The sequence below is a fragment of the Ctenopharyngodon idella genome, chromosome 5, assembly GCF_019924925.1.
Source record: "Ctenopharyngodon idella isolate HZGC_01 chromosome 5, HZGC01, whole genome shotgun sequence".
In the NCBI taxonomy this organism is placed as follows: Eukaryota; Metazoa; Chordata; class Actinopteri; order Cypriniformes; family Xenocyprididae; genus Ctenopharyngodon; species Ctenopharyngodon idella.
In genome coordinates this window covers 24365850-24385756 of record NC_067224.1, presented here as the reverse complement: position 1 = coordinate 24385756, position 19907 = coordinate 24365850, and the positions used below count along the sequence as shown (strand labels likewise).

At 36.3% G+C, this 19907-nt stretch overlaps 1 protein-coding gene across 2 annotated transcripts; it reads left to right on the top strand.

Moving 5' to 3' along the window:
* The first annotated feature begins 18 nt into the window (after positions 1-18).
* On the top strand, positions 19-19051 carry si:ch211-225b11.4 (thyroid adenoma-associated protein homolog). 2 transcript variants are annotated; one of them, XM_051895700.1, is made up of 32 exons: positions 19-277; positions 746-926; positions 1018-1104; positions 1186-1213; positions 1308-1456; positions 1907-2029; positions 2128-2248; positions 2784-2926; positions 3010-3094; positions 3195-3322; positions 3592-3789; positions 4915-5632; positions 5983-6135; positions 6349-6458; positions 7062-7222; positions 7614-7747; positions 7878-8036; positions 8113-8270; positions 8755-8889; positions 9027-9131; positions 9404-9604; positions 11188-11338; positions 11431-11668; positions 11866-12105; positions 12297-12498; positions 12574-12762; positions 15126-15373; positions 16378-16548; positions 16771-16816; positions 16901-17037; positions 17836-18038; positions 18244-19051. In XM_051895700.1, the coding sequence occupies exons 1-32, from the start codon at positions 147-149 to the stop codon at positions 18483-18485; spliced, it is 5475 nt and encodes a 1824-aa protein (XP_051751660.1). In that variant the 5' UTR covers positions 19-146; the 3' UTR covers positions 18486-19051. The 2 variants fall into 2 exon arrangements, with proteins under 2 accessions (XP_051751660.1, XP_051751659.1); XM_051895699.1 differs by having other exon boundaries at positions 16771-17037.
* The last annotated feature ends 856 nt before the right edge of the window (positions 19052-19907 follow it).

Here is a 19907-nt window from a genome sequence, read left to right as displayed (position 1 = left end):
TATCATACAGTCGTGCAGATAGGGGGCGCAGGCGTGCGCTAGTCATGCAGCTGACCCTGTATCTCACTGTAGAATGAGATTGATCAGTGGTTCACACATGGAGCTGTGCACAACGTTTTGAGTTGACAAATCTTAAATTCGCAACAATGACGATTATAAACTTTTCTTCGGGGCAAGCTGATGCAGTTATGAAATCTATCGTTTTAGAGGATCAAATATCATCTGATGTCAAAGACACGCTAAGGGTTTTCTTGCAGAAGCTCACAGAAAATGCCAAGTAGGGAGCTATTGTGTAGAGAGATAATACATTTAGTAACATTTTACTAATTAATAAGTACTGTTTCACTTTCACTTATTACTGTGCTGCTTTGTTGTTACATTTGATTATTTTAATTTGATTTGGAATGAGTGGCTCTTTAAACCTGCTTTGAATTTCACTGTACTAGATTTTATTCCAAGTTGCAATTTTGTCATATTATTTTACTTAAGTAAATAATAATATATTATTTTGTAAATATATATATATATGTGTGTGTGTGTGTGTGTGTGCGCGCGCGCGCGCCCTTTGATTTGATATTACTATCAATATTATTATAAGCAACACTATTGTGAAAAAATTAGCTTTAGCAAGACAATAATGTTCTAGATGTCATTACACAATGCATAAAGATCACATAGTTAAAGAAACACTCATATTTTATTGTAATGCGCAGTGTATGATGAGAGATAGTATTTTTATTGGCAGGAGTACAGGCAAACGAAGCAGAGAGCGATCACTGGAGGAGGCTTCACAGATCCTACAGAAGATCCCAGAAGAAGCACTTAATTCCTTACAGTCTGCTGCTCTTTACCAGCTTGTCCAGCTTCTTCTGGCCTTACAGTTAGAGGCGGTGACCGTTTCATCTGTCTGTCGCAAATTAGACCAAGTAATTTCCACCTTCACTTTAACATGACATATTTTTTATTCCTGTTTGTTGGTTTCCCTTAAAACAACACTTACTTAACTCTGTTTTACAGATTCTGCAGGTCTTGGCTGAAATAAACTACTCCATTGTCTTTGAAGTAGTCACACAATACCTGCTGAAGCTTTTGCACCAAAAACAGGTATAATGTATACATAATAACAAACATTAAAGCAACTCATTTTGATCGATAAACCCTTCTCTTTTTTTTTTTTTTTTTCAGGTGTTTACATTAAAAGATCTTCAGATAGGTAGAGTGTGCTTTAGTTCACTTCTGTTTTGCTGAGCTTTTTATATAGTCATTTTGGTTGTGTTCTAATATTTGTGGTGTGTGTCCCATGAAAGCCTGCATGTTTTTGGAGGACAGCACTATGGGACGAGAGGTTCTGAAGACAGAATGCACCACCCTGCTTAGTAAAGTCACTGAGCTGATTCCTGTTGTTATGTCAGATGAAGAAGCCAGAAATGGACCGTTGTGCTACCAAACTGTCAAGGTGGAAATCTAGTTGCTGTAACACTCACCTTTTTGAAGCTTTACTGAATTAAAGGGTTAGTTCACCCAAAAATGAAAATTCTGTCATCATTTACTCACCCTCAGGTTGTTCCAAACCTGTATAAATTTCTTCGTTCTGTTGAACACAAAGAAAAATATTTTGAAAAATGTAGGAAACTAAGCAGTTCTGGGGCACCATTGACTTCCATAGTATTTTTTTTTCCTACTATGGAAGTCAATGGTGCCCCAAAGTGGCCTGGTTACAAACTTTCTTCAAAATATCTTCCTTTGTGTACAGCACAACAAATACATTTATACAGGTTTGGAGCAACTTAAATGTAATAGTAAGAGTAAATGATAACAGAATTTTCATTTTTGGGTGAACTGTCCCTTTAATTAAGCAAGTTGATGTGGATCTGGATACTTGTATGACCTGTTGTGTTGTTCTCAGGTTTGTTTGCAGGTGTTTCAGCTGCTGCCAGGGCAGGTGGCCCTGTTGGTCTACAGTAAGGATAGTGTAAATATGAGTGTGAGAGAGATTTTGGAGTTCTTGATGGACATTATCTTAGGAGAGGTTTGTGCTTGTGGTCTCAACTATATTTTTGGAAAAACTAAAACTGAATTTATTTTGTCTAGCAGTCTTATTCTGTGTCATTTAATGGTGTTTCTCAGGCTTCCAGCAGAGATACACGATTATTGGCTGGCACTGCGGTTGCAATGCTGCTCACCACGCCGTCAGAGAGTCAGTGTGCAGAATCAGCTGCCTGGAGTCTGCTGCAAATCACCAACACGGGTAAACTACAGCACTTGATTGCACTTAAAGGCATATTACATTCTTCAAAAAGACTGTTAAATGCTAAAACTTTGGTTCATTAAAATTAAGATTTTAAAATGTTTTTGAAAGAGGTATGCTATTTTACCAAAAATATAGTTAAAATAGTAATTTTGTGTAATATTATTACAATTTAAAATAATGTTTTCTATTGTAATATATTTTAAAACATAATTTGTTCCTGTGATGGCAAAGCTGAATTTTCTGCATTATTACTCCTGTCTTCAGTGTCACATGATCCTCATTTCTAAAGGATCATGTGACACTGATTTGGTGCTCAGGAAACATTTCTTGTTATTATCAATGTTGAAAACATTTGTCTTGCAAAATATTTTGGCAGAAACTTTTTTTTCCAGAATTTTTGTATGAATAGAAAGCTTTTATTTAAAATATTTGTCTATCTTTTGTAACATTATACTGTAAATGTCTTCACTATCAATATACTGGTTTGCTTTGTTTTTTATTTCTGATAATATGTGAATTTTGTGCATCTCAGAACCATGGAGATTGACAGTAGGTGAGCTACAGGTGGACTGCCGTCCCACACGTCAAGATGGAGTGGACAGACTGGCTGTATGCAGGGGGTTGTTAACTTGCTGCAGAAATGACATTCTCGTCAGTCACCATGGCAACCAGGGGGTACGAAAATACATACACTGCTTTCACCAAGAATGATCCAAAGTGGAACATATAATTACTTACTCTTTCTTTTGTTTTATCAGACTTGTCTTCTCTTGAATGGGTTGTTCCCCTCCATCTCAGCACTTTGTGAAGAAAAGCTTGACTGTCATTACTATGTTTTTCAAGGTACAAGCTCTCTATCATCATGCGTCGTTCTACAGATTGCTGGGTCTGTGCATGACTGCAGTGACAAAAGTCATTGGTTGTATCCATATGTGTTTTGTAGTTTTTACTATCTGGCTGAAGAGGCTGAAAGAGTGTCTCAGTGAGGTTTGGGAAGTTACTGGTGCTCCTTTAGATTCAGACCTCCAACAGCAACTTACACAAATCATCTGGAGCAATGCAGAGAGCCCGGTAAGCCTTTTGCGTACTATTAAAAACAGAATATTCATTATTTTAATGTAAATGGGTTTGAACAAACCACTAACACTAAGTATGGTGTTAGATGGGCTCTTTTTACTAGGGCCATGTGTTAAAACCACTCAGAACACCCTAGCAGTTTAGCACGGGCAAGAACCACTCATATTTTCTTCAAAACATTTAAAATCTATAATAAACGAAAAAATCAGCCATAACAGAAAACATCCATTCAGCTGGTCTTTTCTTCTTTATTTTAATTGTAGTTGGATGGTGTTGCAGATGTGGCACGTAGTGCTTTCTGTCTCTTTATGGAGATATATGAGAAGGATTGTTTGCACTTTGGGAACGCAGAGAAAAGACTTTATGTGGAGTTATTGAACAGGATATCAGAACTGCCTTGGGAATCCAAAGCAAAGTATTTACCACTTACTGCAATTTTACCATACACAGGAACAGACAAGGTAAGAAGAACTTAACATTCTACCCTATTTTTGTTTAACCCTCTGGTGCAGTTCACATTTTGTTTTTTTAGAATTTTGTACTTTATTCAATTTTTTTGGCACTTGCTATGTGAACACGAAAAGTTTAAATGGTCCTGAAAAAAATGGTCACACTTGTACTCCTCGTGGTTAAAAATGACAGCATTGGAAACTAATGGGAAGTGAATTTCATCTAGTGGAAACATTTGGTACTGCATCCAAACAAAATCTTACTGAAAGCTTACATCAACCTCAAATTTGGAACACAACTTGTTTAAATTTATAGCTTTGATTTTCTCACAGTTTTAGAGTAAAACATGTTTTGGAAAAAAATATATTTCATATAAAATTGAAAAAAAAAATGCTATTTTTATGCATTTGTCATAATAATAAACTTCTATAACTTTTTTGAGTTTCCCTTTTTTAACTTAATTTAACTTCAACTTCACACTTAACTTTAATTTCATTTTCAGGTCTAAACTCAAAAATTGATTAACAGGTAATAAATGGATCATGACTGTTCAATAAATATAATTTAGTGACATAAAATCACAAAATATTAAATATGAATCCCCTAAAAATACAAAATATTGAATAAAAATGACTAAAATAAAATATAGTACATTCATTTCATTGGGAAAAAAAACGATCATTTTTTACCACAATGCAAGCAGCACCAGAGGGTTTATTATTATAATTTATTATTAATAATAAAATACAATATTATATATTATATTAATATTATATTACATATAACAATATTGTATGTTATATATATTCTTTATGAATGTAATGTATTTTTATGAATTTTTTTCAGAATATTTTAAAGAATATATAATTTTATATTTTTATGTTTAATAAAAATAAAATTATACATAAAATAAATTATATGAATTACACATTCCATATTTAAAGTGTTATATATTATAAATTATAATAAATTTAATTTATATAAAATTACTACATGAAAGTAAAAGTACTACATGATTTGGAAAATAAACTTTTTTTTTTTTCTTTTTTTTTTTTTTAGCCTTCTGAGAGGCTTAGCCTCAGTTCAGTATAAAATATAAATGAATGTTACTGAAATGCAATTTCTCTACTTAAAAGGTTCTGGAGCTTTATCCAGCCCTTCCCTCTCACATCCTAAAATGCCTCTCCACCAATCACCTTTCTCCATGTGCCTCAGAAGTCTACAAATTCCTCCTTCAGGAGCAGAAACGTGAGCTTTTCATAAATGCATCCCAAGAACCCCCGCCCACCGACCAAGACTTAGCCATTCAATGGGCTCGGAGATGGCAACCAGTCATCCTGGAGGCTTTGACTTCAGAATTAACTCTACTTCAAAATAATGCCTCTTGCCATCTTCTGCCAGCAACACTACGTGCGTTTCCAGGTGCTTTTAACAGTCTGCTGTCAGCTCTGAATCCCACGACTCCCGGTCACCTTCATGCATGGGCCTGTGTCATGAGCGCCCAACGGGTCACAAGTGGACATTCCCTCTGGGGTGCAGACAGCCCCCATGCTCTCAAGACTCTCCGTCTTGCCCTCTCCTCTTTGGATGACAGCATCCGGCTTGCAGCTCTGAACCTCCTCTGCTGCAGTCCAAAGACTAAAGAAGCCCCATCACAAGTGGAGTATTCCACTCTGAGAGAATTCATCCCGCTCAATCTCAACAGCGAATCGTCACCGTTCCGTCAGCATCTTCAGGCAGCAATAAGGAAATTCTTGGTGAGAATAAGAGATAGTTGCATGGCAAGCATTAAGGGTCATAATAGTAAAAAAGGGCTCACAGAGGAAGAGGATGCAGAGCTTAAACAAGGAGTTGGTAAGAAATTTTAAAATTAAAATGTGATGTTTTTCTGTTTAAAATGTAAGCTTTGAAACTCTCAAGATGTTTTAGTGGTACAAAGAACTATTATATGACAAAAGATGAAGAAAATTTGTATTTCTTATGTCATGATCCCTGCAAGTCCGTAGTATACACCTGGTCTCAAAATGGCCGCCACCATATGTGGAGGGTCCCCCATATGTAGAATAGATAACTTTGAAACAATTGTCAGAAGTACTATTCCCTTTGTTTAGGTATAAACATTTTAAAAATAAAAAATTGTAGTGCACTTTTAATCAGTAGAACAGAAGTGAATTTGTGTGGCTTTTTTTTTTTTTTCCTCTCAGAGTTTGTTGACTGGCTCTCCCAGCTGTCATTGGTCTATTTGACTCCTGACAGCAGCTACCAGAGGAAGAAGACTGTCTTGCTCCTGCTGTCTGCAGTGCTTGAAACATGCACTGACACCTGGAGTCCAGACAGAAAGAAGGGACAACCACCTGGTAATAAAACAACACCTACAAAAAAATGTACCCTGGTAATATCATATTTTTGGGCATGTATGGTAGTATCATGGTTTCCTTTGAAGTGCATTTGAATACATATTGTGGAATTCTTGATCCTTTACCTATTATTTCTAACTTCAAACTGATATAATATGATGAAATGATATGAGGGATGGATATAAGTTTTGTTTTGTTTTGTTTTTTCCCCAGCCAATATGTCTACTCTTATAAACTGGGCTAAAGAAAGGGGGAAGTGGGATTTCTTCTCAAAGTCAAAGCTGCTGGTCCTGATTGGATGTTTGGAGGATTCAACCAATGAGGTAAAACTAAATGAATATACACTACTATTCAAAAGTTTGGGGTCAATATGATTCTTTTTAAAGAAATTAATATTTTTATTCAGTAGGGTGCATTAAACTTATAAAAAGTGACATATAGTAAAGTAAATATACATATAATGGATCTTTCAAAATCTTTCTATTTCAAATCAATTTAAATGCTGTTCTTTTGAACTTTCTATTCATCAAATAATCCTGAAAAAAAAATCACAAAAATATTAAGCAACTGTTTTCAACATTGATAAAAAGAAATGTTTCTTATAACCAAATCAGCATATTAGAATGTTTTTTTAAGGATCATGTGACACCGAAGACTGCATTAATGACTGCTGAAAATTCAGCTTTGTCTTCACAGGAATAAATGACATTTTAAAATATATTAAAATAAAAAAATATTTTTCACAATATTACTGGGTTTTTTTTACAGTATTTTTTAAAACAAAAATCACAGCCTTGTTGAACATAAGAGACTTTAAAAAAACATTAAAAACTCTTAACGACCCCAAACTTTGCACAGCTGCAACCCTTGCCCCAGTTGTCCTGTTATGTAATGTAGTTGCCTGATATGTTGTCCCTGTACTGTAGATCCGAGAGCTGTCTGCGGAGCTACTTCTCCGATTTTTCCCCCCATCTCTCCCTCATGATGTCACAGCTGTGCTGTTTAGCCGGGCAGAACGGCTGCTCCAGAGCCCACGGGTCCAGGAGGCCCAGATGGGGGCACTGATGATCAAACTGCTCCTGCAGAAGTGAGCAGACATCTCTTATCTCTGTTTTATTATGAGAGAATGCACATATACTGCCATTCAAAAGTTTGGTGTCTGAAAGATTTTTTAAAATGTTTTTAGAAGTATGTTGTGCTTGCCAATCTGCATTTATTTGCTCAAAAATACAGTAAAAGCACTAATATTATGAAATATTATTACAATTTCAAATAACTGTTTTCTATTTTAATATATTTTACAATGTAATTTATTTCTGTGATGGCAAAGCTGAATTTTCAGCATCATTACTAAAAAATTCTTATTAAGCAGCACAACTGCTTTCAACTGTGATGATAATATTTTTGTGGAAACTAGAAAACATTTGCTTTACTTTGAATATTTTTTATGTTTGTGTGTGTGCATTTCTGTATCATAGGGTGGATGGTGCATTTGAACAGGGGGAGAAACAGTCACTTAAACTGATTACATTCCTTCTGACCAAACTACAACACCATTACCTCACTGCCAGGAATGACATGTTGCTTGCAGCTCGCACAACACCTATTCATGGTAAAAGCAAATAAAACCAGCTTAGTTTAGAGATCTGATCACCATTAAGCAGAAGTTTCACATCTAATATATCTAAAGTATATGATGAAATAAGAATAATCCACAGATAAAATGTATTTTATCACTTCAGGCATTGTAAGTGCTCTGCAGAGGGGCTTGCTGGAGGTGCCAGGGGTCCTAGCAGAGTCAATAACCCAGAGTATTGCAGGAGACATTGTGTCTTTACTAGAAAAGCTTACTCTACTGCTGTTAGGTGTGCTGTATGGAGACCAGGACACTGAGGAGAAAGGTACGCTGAAAGTTGTTATGAAACAATATGCCTGAAGAGATTTTGTCATCAGAAGACACTTTTCTTTTTGTCACAGATGTGCCTCCATCGTTCTGTGACATGGGGAATGCAATCAGTTCTCTAATTGGTCAGGGTGGTGTTGAGAGGGGGGGACTTGATGAGGATGGAGAGGAGAATGTGTTGCTCTCTGAGGAACATAGTCTGGTGCTGACCTGCTGCTGGGTCTCCTTGAAGGTAAAGCTGATAGATCGTCTACAAGAATTACAGAACATCAGCCTTTGTTTTATTTCATATTATTTTATTAATTATGGGCAAAAAGAAGCAAATCTTAAAGTATTGTGTCTATTGTATTGTGTAATTGTGTGTATTGTGTCCCTGTTAAGTAAACATTAAGTAAACATTTTATTGTATATTTTATTTTATTGTGAATATTTTATATTATTATTTTTTACTGTAGGTGGACCAAAAAGAAGGAAAAGTAAATATTTTATGTTGTTTTATTAGAGATGAAACTAAATGATGCAAAGAGAACTAATAATTTTATATATATAATATATATATATATATATAAAATTAAATGCAATTTCAGCTAGTTGCCAAGACATTTCCCATTTTCATTTAGTTTAACATTTTTTGTGTGTGTGTGTGTGAGCTGTGGTTTACAAATATTATTATGTGTAACTAAGATATATTGTGTGATCTTCTACTTTCCTGCTAGGAAATTGGTATTTTTCTAGGCTCCCTGGTGGAGAGAATCCTGTCACTTCACTGTGAAGAACTGACATTGACTGTGGATGAACTCAGGAGGGCTTCCAAAGTGTTTAAAGACATCATTCTGAAATGTAGACACTGGGTAAGCACAATTCATGCATAAATAAGTCCAATTTGCTCTTTTCACACTGATGTCCAGAGCACTTTTTTTCTACACTTTGTTTCACAGTAATGTCTGTTTGTGAACTTGTTCTGTCTTTTTCTCTCATCTTCCATTAGGGGGCAGTAGAGGGCTGCTGTATTGGCTTCACTAAATTCTGCAGGGCTCTCCTATGCAGCTCTGATCCAGAGATCAAGCAGATCCCTTCCATCATATTACAACAGGTAGAATAGAGTCAGGGCTTCTTTCTCAACTAGGGATTCATGAGATTTGTAAAAATGAATGAGATTTGTAAATCAGTAAATCATGTATTATTCATTGGTATATATTGTTTTGTTAATTATATAAATTATTATAAGATTATTATATTGCACACTTGTATTTATTTAAGTGGCCATGAAATATTTTATTTTACTTGATTTTACTCTATTTTATCAAAGGTAGACTGAAAGGACACAAAAGTCAAAGAATACACTCTCTCTCTCTCTCCCTCTAGGGCCTTTCTGTTCTCCAGGCGCCCCGTAGTACATCAGTGACACGGCGTGCTGCCGGTTTACCCATGCTGATTTTAGGTGTCTTAGCTGCTGAGGACTCTAGCAAATCTCGCCCCCTTTTGGCCCACACCATTAACACCCTTCTGAAAACGGCTGAAGCACCTCTGCCCCAGGACTGGGACCAAACCCTCGACTTACCGCAGGTACAGTCAGTGATCGAGCCATTAAATACACTACAGTTCAAAAGCTTGGTGCTGGTAAGATTTTTGAACGTTTTCAAATGAATTCTCTTATGCTCCCCAAGCCTGCATTTATTTGATCAAAAATATACATAAAATTTAATATTGTGAAATATTAATACAATTTAAAGGAACTGTTTTCTAAAATGTAATCTACTCCTATAATGGCAAAGCTGAATTTTCATCAGCCATTAACGCCAAGGATTTTTTTCTACTGGCCCAGTCTGGCCAGTGGTTCAAAAATTTTTACTTGCCCTGCCAAAATTTTCACTGGCCTCACCACAAAAAAATTAATAAATAAACAAATTTAAATAGTTACTGATTTCCTTGTATTTGACTATGCAACATTAATAAATAAGGTTATGACACCAAATTTCAGATACCAGCGACATTTCACAATTCTTGATTCTAATTTTGATACCACAACAAAAACTACTAGCCTAACTGATATAAATCTCAAATATTATTAAAGACAAGTAAACAGTCAGTAATAAAATAAGAATAATTAATAGCAACAGCACAAATAACTACAATAGAACAAACATACAAATTAAATAAACAGTGCTCTTCAGGATTTTCAGGTAGGTCTAACAGTAGTTTTCAGGTACAGAAATTGAATAGAGTAATCAAATCAATTAACACTGCAAATTAATTATAGATTAATCCTTATTAAAGTTACAAAAGTTATTCAGTCAAGACCAGTGAGTGATTTTTTTTTTATTTTTTTATTTCTTTTTTGTCCTTGTTGTTTAACATTGAAAACAAAGACAGCAATCGTTAGATTACAGTGTTACACATGCGTTTTATTTCTAAATTGTTTACATTCACTTAAGACATAATCGACTGTTTGCTAGGATACTTGCCAAGATGGGTATTTTGACATAATTTTGTGAGAATTTGTCCGTTCAACCGAAAGAAGACATGAAAGAGAACTCAAATCAGTTTCTGTGGTCTTTGTGTACGCACACAAAACTTCTCACAAAGCGCACAAGTACCGAACTTAGTTCTCTTTTGCATTTTCTTGCACTTGAATATTTAAACTGGCAAGGCTTAAATACAGGTGCAAATTATAAACTTTCCTGACGATTCAGCACTGGCCCGATCAGCCCAGGCCATCAGGAAGTCCTTATCGTCAAGCCCTGATTACTCCAGTCTTCAGTGTCACATGATCCTTCAGAAATCATTCTAATATGCTGACTTGGTGGTCAGGAAGCATTTCTTATCAATGTTGAGAACAGTTGTACTGTTTAATATTTTTTTGTGGATTTTTTCAGGATTCTTTGATGAATAGAAAGATCAGAAGAACAGCATTTATTTGAAAACAAAATCTTTTGTAACAATGTAAAAATATTTACTGCCACTTTTGATCAATTTAATGCATCTTTCCTAAATAAAAGTAATAATTCCTTTATAAAAATAAAAATAAAATCATACTGATACCAAATTTTAAATAGTCATGTATATCTACAATAATTCTGGATCAAGCATGTTAAAAAAAAAAGTGTAAGTGTCCTTAAAAGATATCTCTCATTCCGTGATTCTCACAGGTGTGTGCCGTTCACACCCTTCAAGCACTGGTGAAGGGCTCCAGTCTGGGTGTTGCTGTTCTACAATACACTCCTGTGGTGGCCATTCTGTCACTCACACTCCTTAGCTCGCCATGCTGGGCCATGAGGAACGCAGCCCTGCAGCTCTACAGTATAAGCCAGTCACACCTACTATGATTTTGACCATTGCCAAGTAGTCACATGTTGACCTTTGACCTCATCTTCACTTTTAACTTGTCATAGGTTCTCTCTGCACCAGAATGTTGGGTCAACAGCCAGCCGGTCAAGAGAGGTCCACTCATTCCAGCATGTCTTCTCCTTCTTTCTTTAACCTCTACCCAGCCCTACAGCCCTTCCTCCTGGGGGCGCTGGAAAGTGCAGCTAAAGACCTACATGACGCCACCCTTCTCCTACATCCTTCCCTCTACCCTGTGCTCACTCTGCTTGCCAAACTACAGCCTGGTGCTGAGGAACAGACACGGTACGATGGACACTGTCATGCAAACAATCCATACACCCAAATACATGAATATGATTATATTATATTATATTATATATTAGATTATATTGCCCAAAAGTTTGGATGTTTAAATCTGGCAAATGCCTTTTCCCCTGAGTAACCATCCATATCCACTCCTTGTTTTTCTGATTTGCTTGGTGTCTTTGTGTTTTCCTCAGGGCTCTGTCAGAATTCCTGCCTCCGCTATTCCTCCTAGCTGCCAGCCCAGTCTATGGCGTACGAGTGATGTCATCAAGAGCCCTAGTTGCTATGGTACCACTAAGTGAATATCTGGCAACTGTCCTGCAGTTGGTGGAAAAGCTGCCCGAATCACAAGACGTTGTGTGCTGTCACAACAGACTGCATGGCCAACTCCTTCAGATAGAAGCCATACTGGCCAGGGCACTGAAAACTAACATGTAAGAGTAAAAAAGTATATCTCATGAACGAAATGCCACCGTAAGCTTAATATTTTGACACTTTTTGTCATTAGTTTGTGATTAGTTTATTGTCTTACTGAATGCACAAAAGTCTGAACATAAATATTAAAAGCAGTAGTCATAATCAGTGATTATTAAATTGTAATTTGAGGTTTTTTTTTTTTTTTTAGCAGTCGGTCATCTGTCAGTGAGGTTATGACCAGGTTTGAGTCCAGACTGTGGTTGGCATCTCTGAGGCAACGATGCCCGCTGGTGCGGATGGCATATGTGGATATAGTGAGGCTGGTGAGAGGCCACTGCTCTGGTGCTTTCCTCACTCAGCTGTCCTCTCAACTACTGCAGGAGATCCACAGGAGTCCAAATGTACTAGAGGTGGGGCTTCATGTTCTGTTCTACACAGCTAGTGAAATGTAAGTCTTAATTGTGAATGTAACGTGTTGTTTTTAGGTTGGCTCTGCTGCATTCCACCAAAGTGCAGTGAACTTTCTGTGTGGGGATCCTGAGTGGTCGTGTCAGGTGTGGCAGAGTCTGGCCAATGGCAACGCAGTAGTAAGGCTCTCATTGGTCAAGTCTGCTATAGAGGGGCATGGTTGGAGAGGAACAGACCTCCAGGAGGTTATTGAGAGAGCAATGCAGGTTAGTATTACAATAACACTTCAGTTTTACTACTGCACTGCCTCTCTATATGGTCAGTTGATTTTGTTGTAATTATTGTAGAATGACACTTTATTGCAAAGATACAATAATAACACTGAGATCAAATATACAGCCTTTTTTATCGTGTGGGAATTAATTGCCTTAACACTACTGTTCAAAAGTTAGAGGTCTTTTTTTTCTTTTTTCTTTTTTTTTTTTTAAGAAATTCAATGATTAAAAAGTGAAAGTAAAGACATACAAAAGATTTCCATTTCAAATCAGTTCTATTCATCAGTTTCCACAAAAATATTAAGCAGCACAACTATTTGAACATTGATAATAATAAGAAATGTTACTTGTTACAGAATTTATTTGTTCAATGTTACAGAAGACTCATGTGACACTAAAGAATAGAGTAATGATGCTGAAAAGTCAGCTTTTTCCATATCAGGAAAAAATGACATTTTAAAGTATATATTAATATAGAGACATTTAATTTAAAGTGTTAGTTCACCCAAAAATGAAAATTCTGTCATTAATTACTCACTCTCATGTTGTTCCACACCTGTAAGACCTTTGTTCATCTTCAGAACACAAATTAAGATATTTTTGATAAAATCCAATGGCTCAGTAAGGCCTGCATTGCCAGCAATAACACTCCCTTTTTCAATGCCCTGAAAGCTACTAAAAACATATTTAAAACAGTTCATGTGACTACAGAGGTTCAACATTAATATTATAAAGCAACTAGAATACTTTTTGTGCGCCAAAAAAACAAAATAGCGACTTTATTCAACAATACCTAGTGATGGGTGATTTCAAAACACTGCTTCATGAAGCTTCGAAGCTTTATGAATCTTTTGTTTCGATTCAGTGGTTCAGAGCGCCCCCCCAATGGTGAACCATTGCAATTTCAAAACACTTATGACACAAGGAAGCCTTGTTTACTTAAATCATTTGATTTTGGCACTCTGAACCACTGATTCGAAACAAAAGATTTGTAAAGCTTCGAAGCTTCATGAAGCATAGTTTTGAAATCGCCCATCACTAGATATTGTTGAATAAAGTCGTTATTTAGTGTTTTTGGCACACAAAGTATTCTCGTCGCTTTATAATATTAAGGTTAAACCACTGTAGTCACATGAACTGTCTTAAATATGGTTTTAGTAGCTTTCTGTGCATTGGAAAAAGGGAGTGCTGGTGATGCAGGCCTCACTGAGCCATCGGATTTTATCAGAAATATCTTCATTTGTGTACTGAAGATGAGTGAAGGTCTTACGGGTGTGGAACAACATGAGAGTGAGTAATTAATGACAGAATTTTCATTTTTTTGGGTGAACTAACCCTTTAAATAAAATTTAAATAATGTTTTGTAATATTACTGTTTTTACTATATTTGTATATGTATCAAATAAATGCAGCCCTGGTGAGTATTTCAATAACATTTAAAAAATCTTACTGACCTTAAGCAGGTGTGTATCAATATTTGCTTTTTTACAAAAAGTCAATATATTCAATATAGTCAATATATTGTAACATAAGCCTATCACTGGCCTAAAGTCCACAGAAATCCATTTTGCATTGCAGGCAGACTTGGCCTGTTCACTCACAAGGCACTCTTGTATTCCATCTGCGCCTTTTTTTGTTGATCAGCAAGATAGTCCAGGGGCCAAAGACATCCATCTATCTTTGGCCACTGCATCATGTCTTGCTGCCAGTGAGCACGATTTAAAATGTCGAATTAAAAACCTTTAACCTTTTTATAAATGCGTCTTCAAACCCCTGCAATCTGTTCAATTGATTTGTGCTCTGTCTGACTGTTGATGAAAGTCATTTTACTTAATCTGTGTTGCCTGCTTTCAGTTAGTTTGGGTTGTTTAGTTGCATTGCCTGTAGGACCGTACAGGTCAGCGGTCTTTATTTATTTATATTATTTATATTTAAATATGTTTTTTTCCCCTGAACCTACTGCTAATGTGGCCTTTTCTATCACTGGCTGGTAGCCAGTCCCAATTGTCAGCTAGATACAACTGAAGGAAATTAAAACAATCAAGAGCTGTTTAAAATGCTGGGATAAATCAGGCTGTAGATCTTATTAGACAGCTCATTTTTCTTGTGTGAAGGGGGCGTGTTAGTCATTGTATTCAGTAATCGTTAAAAACAGACTGGGTTTGGACTTGGCCAGGATTTCCGCCCAGCTGTCATGTGAAGTCAATGGAATACCAAACTTACACACCTGATGGAGCTGCTCTACATGTCATGAGAGATGAAATATACTACAATCTTTTAGTGCCTTTTATTTATTTTTTTATAAATAATGTCAGGAAAGGGTGCTCTTGTATAACAGTATCCATTATCTGCAGGCCAACCTGAAGAAGGCGCTGTTGGACCAGAACGTGGAGTACAGGGGAGCATTCTTGACCACATTAGTTGAGGTTATGACCCCAGAGGAAGAGAGTTGTGCCCTGCCCCCTCCCTGTCCTCCAAGGTTTGAGGAGACGTGGCTGCAGGAGTGTGTGGAGGTTCTATTTACTGATCTGGAGTCAGATAGAGGAGGACCTGTGCTGATCTCCACAGCTCTGTGTGCAGTCAGCCTGCTCCTCTCCCAGAGGTACACTCACATGTCATGCACCCTAATGTTAATATGTTTAGCTTGATGTTATTCGATATTCTTGATGTTTTTTATGTTTGTTTTCCTTTCAGTATTTTTGTCAAAGTCAACAGTAAATCCAAATTGATCCAATTTACTTTCCATACCATATTTCTGCTCTTACTGAGCATGATTCACCATGTTATTTCAAAGAAAAAAATATTTATCTTCGTAATTTTTCATCAAAATGTAATAACTTACTTTGCCTATGAAACTTCTTTCTTGTTTGGCAGGGGACTAATAAATGTTGACTAATAAACAAATAACTATTTAAACATTATTTTAGGCTACTCTTGTAGGTAATGCAGTCTTTCTAAAGTCCTGCCAATAGTTAACACACAAATTAATGTTGATAATAAAGGTTACAGCAATAATAGCAAAAAGCAATAGGTTTGAAAAAGAAGCATTACCATTGGTATACACTACTGTCTTATGCTCACCAAGACTGCATTTATTTGATTAAAAATACAGTACAAACAATTTAATGCTAATTTGGTCCTCAAGAAAAATTTCTTATCACAATCACAGTGGAAAACGGTTGTGCAGCTTCATATTTTTGTGGAAACCCTGATACTTTTTTTTTTTTTTTTTTTTTTTTTTTTTTTAAGGATTTTTTGACGAATAGAAAGTTTAAATGAACAGCATTTTTAAAACAGAAATCTTTTGTACCAGTGTTAAGGTCCTTACTGTCACTTTTGAACATTTTAATGAATCCTTGCTGAACAAGTAAATTCATATATGTGAAAAAAATTTACTGACTCAAACTTTTGAATGGTAGTGTATGGCTTTAAAAAGTGGGTGTTGGCAATGTTTCAGAAGGGATATAGATACATTTCTAAATAGATAAAGTTGTGTGTTCCCTTTTATGTCAACTTACTGATGTTTCTGAGAAAGCAATAAGACTTTACAGATGGCTAATGGCTTTACTTTGTTTGCCTGCCCTTCTCTCTCTCATTCTCTCTCAGTGTGGACTTGTCTTTGCTCCAGCGCTGGTGTAAGTTATTAGAGAAGCACAGATGCCCTGAAGCTCCTGAGGCACTCAGAATATCCTGTGCTCAGGCTCTGTGTCTGTGTGGCGTCTCCGTGGTGACCAGGAGCCTGACAGACAGCCTTGTGCTCAAAGAGCTCAGTACCAGGTATAATAAAGAGGTGTGCTTTCATAACTCCAGTTTGGGGAGTAAGTTAGACGTAAGTTATATTTCTATCTGATTGACATAGATTAGCAGATTCTTTGCAACTCAGGTTTCTGCATCTGGTTGCTTTTAAGCTTCATTTAATACTCAAAACAGACCAGGCTTTTGGTTTTAGAGATGTTTGCGGTTTATTATTTGATATTTTCATCCCTTTGTATTTTGAAGCTTGATCAACACCGGTATCTACCTGCTTCAGGATGAGAGTCCACAGGTAAGAGCAAAGGCAGCCGTCTTTGCCTCTCTGGTCTGCTGTTCTCGACGACCAGACGCTCCTCAGAGATGCTTCTACATGCAGGTGAACCAGGCTCTGCACTCACTGCTGGACCTGCTCTTGGAAAAATTCTGGGATGCAAGTGGTGCTTTGGAGGCCTTAATGTGCCACTTACCTGACTGTGATCTGAATGTTTTGCTGAAGGAGTCCAAAGAGACACAGTATGTCAACCCACATACAGAAATGATCAATATTTAGGACAGTCATTATTGTTTTTTTGTGTATATTGTTGTATTTTTATTGTTGTCATTGTTTTATTTCTTGTTTTCAGACCACATTCAGTTTGGGTTTTTATTAAATATACACTATCAACTTTTTTGACAGAAATTATTACTTTTATTCAACAAAGATGCATATAATTGATCAAAAGTGACAGTAAAGACTTTTTCATTGTTACAATATTTCTATTTCTAATAAATTATGTTGAATTTTCCATTCATAAAAGAATATCATCAAAGTATCACAGCTTCCTCAAAAATATTAAGCAACACAACTGTTTTCAACAGTGATAATAATAAGAAATGTTTCTTGAGCACCAAATCAGCATACTGGAATGATTTCTGAAGGATCATGTGACACTGAAGACTGGAGTAATGATGCTGACAATTCAGCTTTTCCATCACGGGAATAAATTACATCTTAAAATATATTAAAATAGAAAAATTTAATTTATGATATTTCACAACTTTATTGTATTTGTGATCAAATAAATGCAGCCTTAGTGAGCATAAGGTATTTCTTATAACAACAACAACAAAAAAACCTCAACTTCTTTCAACATTAAAAATATCTTACTGACCCCAAACTTTTAAACTATAGTGTTGCTTGTAAAAAATCTTACATAGGTTTTAATCTTTATATCTTTAATTATATTTTGCCTGGCTTTAGAAAAGGAAATGCATACGAACTTCCTGTTTTCCTCTGTCTCTTACATTATTTTTGTGTTTTCTGTTGGTCAGATGGCGCAGTCTGTATGAGCGCGATGAAGCAAATGTGTTTGCAGAGCCATCTGTGATCTCAGAGTGCCTGTTGCCGTACCTATTGCATCTAGTTAAACATTACCCAGAATCCTCCACTCTCACCAAGAACCTTGAGCACTGGGCCCGAAACAGTGCAGCCATTGTCAAAGAGAATCTCACAATTTGTATGCAACTTCAATTAGGTGTGTAAGATTTACCAGATCTCCATAATTGTTGTTTTTCCTTGTTGTTACATTAATTTTCAATAATGAACTTCCTTATGCTCCTTTATAATTCAATCCAAAACCTTTGATATGATCTGTAATATTTATTAATGGTTTGTATGTAGTCGTTGTTGTACATTTACGCACGTTATTTATGTCATTATGTCTCTCATTTGTTGTCTAGGCAATGTCCTGAATCCTGATTGGCTGAGTTTGCTAATAGATCCCCGTTTCCATTGCGCTCTTTATGGCCTGTTCACTAGGGCAATTATACTACTCCAGCTGCTCAAGAAGTGTGATTCCATACAACCCCTACTTGACCCTTTGAGTTTATCTACAGACCTTCAGGATATTCGGAGACGGTTTGTCCTAAATGGAGTCTTCCTTCCTCAGGTCTTCATTGATGCACTAGCACAGACAGATTAATCTAGTGCCGTCACAGATCAGGGTTGCATTATTGCAGTTACAGGCTTAATTAAGCACAAAAAAAGTGTAATCATTATTGATCCGGAAAAGCTGGCTCTGCATCGCCATATTGAGTGCAAACTATTCAAAAAGAAGAATAACAGTCCTTTGTTGTGCAATACAAGAGAGACAATAAAGAAAACCTTTGCTTGTCTACTTCACCAACCATAATCAAACACCAACTCCAGATAATTCTTGATGACAGTAGCTCTGTAAGTGTAGCACATCTGAATCTGAAATGGCTGAAAGATGCCATTGTTTCTGGATGGGTGGTGATTACTGAAATAGAGCACACTGCTAGCAGGGACAAACAGTCAGCAGTGACTCAAAGAATCAGCGAGCATGTGTATGTTTATGCATGTTCATATGCATGTGTTTGACCCACGTAACACCCTGAGGATGGTATATGTATTTTAAGTCAAATCTCTCTTTTGAACCATTCAATATCAACTGTGATTTATATTGTATGCTTGTATATTGATGCTTTATATATTTATAAAATAAAGATTTAATTATTTTTTTTAGAACTTATTGTCTAACCCTGATCTGTGACCCCAACAACAAAGGGGATAGTCTGTCCCTTTTTTTTTTTTTTTTTGATGCTCCATCTCTGTGAACTCGGAGACTCATTAGTTTTATGTGGAGTGGTGGCACATATTTAGTTGTGATAACACTTCACAAAAGCCCAGACCGGTTTGAGCTGCCTCACACCAACCTCAGAGCATCTTCTGACACACACAGCAGCAGCTTAGGAGTTTCAGACTGTAAGTCCAGATCCGATTTTTGTGCATATTTGAAATCCAGTCAGATTTAGCAAGTGTGAACAGCAAAAAATCACATGAAATGTCAATCACAAATCCGTTTCAAGCTACATTCGTATGTGGTTTGAAATCCTAATTAAATCACATTTCTGGAAATCTGTTTTAGTCTGACTGATCTGATCGGATTTTGCTTGGTTTATGCAACTTTCTCATGCCATGTAAAACATAAACATCAGACGTCGTTGTAATAGGAAATATGCTGAAAGTCGCTGCAGAAACAAGGTTGTGTTGGTGTAGAGTGCCGGACGAGCAGAAAATGACTATGTATTGGAGAATTGGAGACGTGTTTTGAGACCGACAGAGATGATAGCCCAGAAAACGTAGTAGTCCAGCGGCTACACACTGTCATGTTGTACATAAGACAACATGTGTCTTGCAAACCCCTCCATGTTGCTGGTGGTGGTGGTGTTGTTGTTTTTGGCATATGCCTACCAACGCAATATCATTACCATAGAAACCAATGCAGATATTCAGGAAAACAAAAGAGCGCACATGCATCTGATCTGAACAATTGCAATACACAGTATGGACAGTCAATAATATAGACCAGATTCCAATCGGA